Source organism: Coloeus monedula (assembly GCF_965178545.1).
Source record: "Coloeus monedula genome assembly, chromosome: 2".
Classification (NCBI taxonomy): Eukaryota; Metazoa; Chordata; class Aves; order Passeriformes; family Corvidae; genus Coloeus; species Coloeus monedula.
The window spans coordinates 116,975,749-116,982,945 of record NC_138782.1 but is presented as its reverse complement, the minus strand read 5'-3'; the positions used below and the strand labels follow the sequence as shown (position 1 = coordinate 116,982,945).

At 50.2% G+C, this 7,197-nt stretch overlaps 1 protein-coding gene across 1 annotated transcript; it reads right to left on the bottom strand.

The window, feature by feature from the left end:
- Nucleotides 1-654: 654 nt before the first annotated feature.
- On the bottom strand, nt 655-2,597 carry LOC309570471 (gallinacin-13-like; the record flags this gene model as incomplete). The annotated part of the gene is made up of 2 exons (XM_082277304.1): nt 655-776; nt 2,537-2,597. 2 exons carry the CDS (start codon nt 2,595-2,597, stop codon nt 655-657), a joined length of 183 nt encoding a protein of 60 aa, XP_082133430.1.
- Between the last annotated feature and the right edge of the window lie 4,600 nt (nt 2,598-7,197).

The window sequence follows — 7,197 nt, the reverse complement described above, 5'->3', positions numbered from 1 at the left end:
AACCATGGAATGGTTTGGGTTGGAAGGGAGCTTTAAGGGTCATCTAGTCCAGCACCCCTACAATGAGCAGGGACATCTTCAACGAGATCAGGTTGGACAACCTGAGCCACCCACCCAGGTTGACCTTGTTGCTGTGGGAGAGGAAGAGGCATTTCTGGAGGGAAAATCATACCTCTGTCTTGGATCCATCCACTTGAAGAGGATGAATCCTGCCATGACCTCTTCTGAACAGAGCAAGAAACTGAGGCTGTTAAAGGCAGTGACTGAGACAGAGGCGGAGGAATAGGCTCGAAGAGAGGCTTCGTAACTGCTTGGACCAGCCCAGCAGATCCCTCTCTTGCTGCCACTCTGGGAAGGACACCCCTTGCTCCTATACCACATCTCCCACCTTTGCTCAGATGTTTTGGATCCCCCAGTGCACCTCCAGCAGCACCAACCCCCAAGTGTCAGGCAGGGTGGTCCATGTGAGGGGGAAACACGGCTGCACTCTGGACCCAGCAGGACATAGAAAGCCAACAGGTTTATTGGTGACAGACAAACCGAGCTACAAGTGGAGACACAGAGGTGTCCGAGGACAGGTCCTATGTACAGTTCTGGCTGCAGGGTCACTGGTCACTGTGCTGGGGCTGTCACACTGCCCTGGAGTGGCCGCTGTCACCGGCAGCAGCGCAGGCGGCCGTTGCTGCAGCTCCCTTCCCTGCGCTCCACATGGAAGCAGAGCCTCCGGCAGTGGCCGCGGTTGCTTCTGCACTGCTGGCTGTCTGAAAGGCCTCTGGCTGCTGGGTAAAGAGGACAGGAGACCTGGTTAGGAGAGCTGGAACCTACTCAGAACCACAGAATCTACTGGGAACCCCTCTGGTGTTGGTGGCTGAGCAATGGGATGCTTTCAGTCGGCAGCAGGGAAATTCAGCTGGTTCCATGGTGAGGATCAGACGTGCTTGGGAGGAGCTTTTCCATCCAGCAAGCACTGGGAGTCTCCTAACGACTGGCCTGGGTGAGACAGGGAGGTTTGGGCTGGCTATGTTAGCTTAGATGAGTTAGGTGAGGTTGGACAGCATCAGAAGACAGAGAAGTGCCTTTTGGAACAGGTGTTTTATCTATTGGTTCGTTTGGAGGGTTTTTTGGATTCTTGGTGTTTTAGGATTTTAGTTTGCTTGGGTTTTTCAAATCTTTTGCTGTTTTGATAAAAAGGGATGTGCTGCTTCTCTCTAGACACAGCAGAAACACCAGTTTTGGGAGTTCTGGAGGGTTCACCACCAGTGGAGTGGGCAAACCCTTCTTTCTCCCCTCGTTATCCCCAGGAGTTCAGTTAAATAAATGAGAGCATACACAGGCTAAGCAAGTACATCTCCTCTTCTTGGTTATCAGATTTGCCTTCTGTGACTGTGATATCACCAAAATTCTGTCATAATGATCTTACACCTGAATGAAACATGAATTCCTGACCTGCGTATACAAGCAGCCAGTAAAAATACCAAGCCAAGGAATATTTTTCTATCAAACCAGAATCCCAGAAGAAAACAGACAGACCAAAAAAAGTAAATTATCTGCCTTTACCCCTGCTTTTTCCCCCTGAAAGATGGTTTTGATTTTATAGAATCAAAGAAACACAGAATGATTTGAATTGGAAGGGACATTAAAGATCATTTACTTCCAGCCTCCTGCCATGGGCAGAGGCACCTTCCACTATCCCAGGTTGATCCAAGCCTCATCCAACCTTGCCTTGAACATTTCCAGGGATGGAGAGCCCCTAGCCTTTTTGGGCAGCCTGTGCCAGGGCCTCACCACCCTCACAGCCAACAATTCCTTCCTAATCTCTAATTTACACCTACCCTGCTTCAGTTTAAGAGCATTCCCCTTGTCCTGTCCCTCCATCCCTTGTCCCAAGTCCCTCTCCAGCTCTCCTGGAGCCCCTTTAGGCACTGGAAGGGGCTCTGAGATCTCCCTGAATCCTTCTCTTCTCCAGGTGAACACTCCCAGCTCTCCCAGCCTGGCTCTAGAGCAGAGGAGCTCCAGCTCTTGAAGCATCTCTGTGGCCTCCTCTGGACTTGCTCCATCAGCTTCTGATGTTGGGGATCTCAAAGCTGGAAACAGCTCTTCAGGTGGGATCTCACCAGAGCAGATCAGAGGGCAAAAATCACCTCCCTCAACCTTCTGGTCACACTTGCATCTTCCTGCATTTGCCACATCTGTATTCCACTCATGTAGAATTTAGTGGGATTCTCCTTGTTTTGTGCAGGATAAGGCTTTTATCCTGGTCAGAAGCAAAGCTCAGGCTCCTGGCTTAGGCTCATTATTTCTGGGTGAGTTTTGAGGGCACAGAGAGGAGGGGATGCAAAACCTATGGACCTGGGACAGCTGCAGCCAGGAATTTCATGGAAACCATCTCAGGAGAAATTTTTTCCTTGGAAACAAGAGTTAGGTCAGCCTTGACTTGAAGGCTCTGTCTTGTCCTCTTCTACCTCAGGTCAGTAACCTGCCTTTTCTCTCTCCACAGTCCTGCAGAAGCCAACCCCTGTGAGAATTTTGTCCTTACCCGGAATGCCCTGGAGGAGGAGAATGACAACGACTGCAAAGAGCAGATGGAGAACCCGCATGGCTCGGCGTGGGTGGAGGTTCCACCCCGAGGAGGAGTGAAGGGCCCTAAAGAGAGGAAGAAGAGGGGAAATCCTGGATTTATAGTGGCCAGGGGGGTTGTGTAATTCTCCTGGAGTGGAGGGATCTTTGTCAATCTCAGGTGCATTTCAACACGACAGCAAACAGTAGCGCGGGCTGTGCCTGCTCTCAGTCACACCGTGTTACAGACAAAAAGTGTAAAGGGGAAATAAAGGAAAAGAAAAAGAAGGGAAAAAAAAAGAAGGAAAAAGACCAAAAAGGGGCTGAAAAATCAGGGTTTTATTGACAAACAGCACTGAGCACTAGGGAGTCTGCTACTGCTTGCTGCTGGAGACAGGATGCTGGGATTGACCCAATCTGGCTCTGTGTTGGTAGGCTAGAGCATGTGATGTTAAAATCCAATCCAAGTGTTTGCAGTATCAAAATGCTGGGTTTTGTTTTGTTTTGTTTTTGTTTTATTTCCAGCTCTCACTCTCTTTGTTTAGCACTGACAGTCAAGCGTGAAAAAATCCAGAGTCTCCTCCTCAGCATTCTCCAACACACAAAGTTGGCTTGAAAATAATGGGATCCTTAAAAAAATCATGGGTCTGTGTCAATTTCCCAACTTCCAGGCTGCAGAGAGGATGTTTGCCAAGGTTTTATTTACAACTGTCCAGAAAAAAATGGCAATTTAAGATTTTATCCATTTATGTACTTATTCAGTGGGAAAGCTGGGATACCTCCCTGCAGTATTCCATGGTGTTAGGAAAGCTTGTGGATTACAGCTCTCCCAGGGGTCCTGGCAGGCTCTCAGGTTTGTACCAGTTCTCCAGGTCAGTTCCAGGAAATCAGTAGAGATGAGACCTGCGTTTCAACTTGGGAAAACAACACAAAGCAAACAACGAGCAGAAATGTCCCCCAACCAACAACAAATGGAGGAAGAGGAAATAGAAACTTTATTAAGACTTTTTTTACAGCAATGACGCAGCGGAGGCCATCATCAAGTCTTCCCTTTTCCCTTCAGAAGTCACCTCGATGGCTTTTTCTTTGCGGGCTGGATGCCAGGGAGTGCTGAAAAATGCAAACCTCATGTCCTTCAGGCTGCTTGAACAGAGCAAGGATCACCTTCATCAAACAGTGAAGATAAAGGGGCCTTCACCAGTTGGACTTTGGAGCAAGGGACACTGAGCTCTTAACCAGGGTGTCCTGCAAACTGGCCACACACAGCCTGGGAAGGGAAATGGGTCTGGAAACCTACCTGGGGGAGGGCTGGATGCAAGGAGGTGTGTAGAGCCTCTGGAAGAGTGTTGGTGCTCTGCCAATCTGGTGGCACTGCTTGGGTAGAAGGCCATAACCCACCCTGTACCTCTGAGGATTGGCATCTCCAGCATGAGAGATGGTGCAGCAGAATCTCGTGGAATTATGGAATCATTAAATTCTTTGGGTTGGAAGGAACCTCAAAGATCATCCTGTCACACCCCCTGCCACGGGCAGGGACACCTACCACTATCCCAGGTTGCTCCAAGCTCTGTCCAACCTGGCCTTGGACACTTCCAGGGATCCAGGGGCAGCCACAGCTTCTCTGGGCACCCTGGGCCAGGGCCTCGCCACCCTCACAGGGAAGAGCTTCCAAGGCAAAGAATTTGGGCAGCATTTATCCAGCAGAAAGGAGATGGCTGTTCCTGAGCTTCAGCCCAAGCAGGGAGGAGTGTGTGGATGCTCCTCTGGGGGTCCTGCTCTGAGTGTGCAACCTGAAGTGTCTGAACATGTGTGTGCAGATGGCTTGGTGTGCTCCAGAGAGGATGTGGAGCACAGAGCCAGGGTACCACGTGGCCACAGAGTTCCCAACGACGGATGGCAAAATTCCAGGTGTTTGTCTCCAGCTCAGCTGCTCTCCCGTGGTGGGACCAGCACCATTGCAGAGGGTGAGTTGTGCCTGGAGCTGTTTGGATGCTGCAGGCTCCACGGGGACCAGGATGCATCCCCACACCACCACAAGCCCCTGCTCTGCAGCTGTGGTACACGGGTTGAGTCGCAGAACGTGCCTTGGGAAAGAAAGCCAGGACTAGACAGTACCAACAAAAAGCAGATTTCCTCCAGAAATCAGGGGCAGGAAATCTCTGTCCCTTGGGCAACTGCTTGAACAACAGCTGGTCTTGCTCCCTTTGGCGTGGTCCCACTGCCGTGTTGGCCTCAGCCTCTGGTGAGCCTACTGGGGCTGGCCCAGCAGCCTCCCCCCCTCCCCTGCTTCCCAACCTGCCAGCAGATGTCTTTTTTCAGAGCTCACCATGCACAAAGGCTGATCTGTGCTCAGACACATGGCACAAGAATCGGCTCCTGGATGCTTGAGAGGTTTTGGGTCTGGGAGGAGTCAAATCAATCTATATCCGCTCTCTGGCCCCAAACAGGAGGGATGTTTCCACTGACTTCATTGCCTTCAGGCCAGGACCTGAGCAGCCCGATTTTTAAATGCATTCTGGGATAAGTTTTTGCCAGCAGGAGCAATTCCTTGGGTGAAGGAACCCTTTGGCCAGCTTGTGATGCCACCTCCTACTGCCAATCCCACAGATGGCTTTTTACCACACCAAGCAAGCTCTGACAGAGCCCTGCAATTCAGCCTGTGAAGAAATGATCATGGGCTCAGCTCTGGGCTCAGCCCTAGCCCAGAAACCCCCCATGGCTCTCATTCCAGACCACTTTTTATGGCCTCCTCAGAATTCACTCCAACAAGTCCATGTCTGTCTTACATTGAGGACCCCAGAGCTGGACACAGCAGGAAATGATGGTTTTGCCTCACAGAAAATGGTCAGAGCACACCTTGTGCAATTAAATTCTCCTTTCCAGTGCAGAGCCTCGTCCAGATGTCAATTATGGATCATTCCTGGCATTGCCCACTCCCAAACTGTGCCAAGGAACAGCGTCGCAAAGGGTTCATTTTCTGACAGCACTTGTGAGTATTCACTGATTTCTGAGGCTCAGCTTCGTGTGATTTGGTTTACTCATGTAGATACAGCCTCTGAATCCTGACCGATTTTATCTCCCCAGCACGCCCTGGAGCTGGGCTGTGGTTGATGTCTTAAAAGGCCACCTAAAAACAGAGGCTAGACAGGAGTAAGGGAATAAAGGTAGGTATTTATTTGAAAGGCCTTCAAAGGTACCCCTGGGGAGCCAGAGGCCACTGCCAAGATGGACCCCAAGATGGACAACAGGTCACGAGTTCTTCACACTTTTACAGGTTTGGTTCATTTGCATATCAGGGTTAATTCTCCAATTAAAGCTTCAGTTTAATGATGTAATTTCTCGTCGGCTTGCCACCCTCTCAAAGGCTTTTGGTTTATACTTTTTGGGCCTAGGATGGTCTGGGTGTCCTTGGAGAGCAGGCCCGGAGAGGCTTCGTAGAGTCCTAGCACGAGAGAGCAGAAGTGAACAGGCTGCAAGAAACTTCAGAGTTACACACTGGGCAGTACAGGATTTGAAAAATATAAAAGTTAAAACCTAAGGCATCAGGGTGAGGGGATTTCTTTCACCCCACAGGAGGTGGAAGAGCTCCACGTGAGCAGGTGGAATGTTGGAATGTGACCCCTTTTTCCTGTGTGGGGGTGAAGGAAGATCCAGGCATCCAGATGGTTGCACTGGTTTGCGTGGGATAGCCAGGGATGTCAGAGACAATCTGGATCAAAGGGGCTGCCCACGGCTGTGGCACCTCAGGTTGCCCAAGCAGGAGCCCATCCAACACCATCCTGCTCCTGACTGCACAGGATCACTGATTGTGATCTCCTCTCACAGTTATGTTTTTAGGGTAGAAGAGGAGGATTTGGCTCTCTCTGCTAAACAAACACTGGCCTGTTGCCTGGGAACAGCAAACAAATCCCGGCAAGGGAATTCATGCCATGCTTCGAGGGACTAAAACCCCCAGTTATCCAGGAGGCTTGTGCTGGTTGACAGACCTGGCTTGAGGGTAGGGCTCTATCCTGGCTGTCTGTATGGCTGCAGAGATCCCAAATATACATCCCAAGAGGTCTGGATGATTTTTGCATCTCATTTAGGTGTAGATCTGCTAAGGTAATACTAAAAAAACCCTATTTTGTACCCTTCTGAGCTCTATCAGGTACAGACAGCTGGAGTTCAAAGCTCAGTCAAGCATTTCCCACAAAAATCCTTTCTCATTTGGCTTTCACCTGTGAGGACAAACCCTTAATGTCTTCTCTGGCCTGGTTTAAACTCTCCCCAGCCTGCATCTCTCAAGGGATGGGAGATTTCACTTTTTCATTAAGTCCCCCCTTATCCTCACTGTCCCTTCTACTCCTACATGCAGCCTGCAGGGAAAGGGTTGGATTCAGCTGAGCTTTGCTGACTGCAAGAGGGTCTGCACTCTGGGAAATGGTCCCAGCTGGGCAGGACTGGTGGTCATGGGTGGAAATCCTCTGGCAAAGGGTCACAGTGGAAATGGCTTTTACTGAGTGCCTCAAACAGTGGGTGTTTTTTGGCTTTTGGGTTTAAAGGGTTGGAGAATGGTGTTTGAGTGTGGTCTCATGAGCAGCTCTGTGCTGAGTGGATGAACAAGGATGGCCACTCAGGGGAGTTCAGCACTTCTCTGGCCAT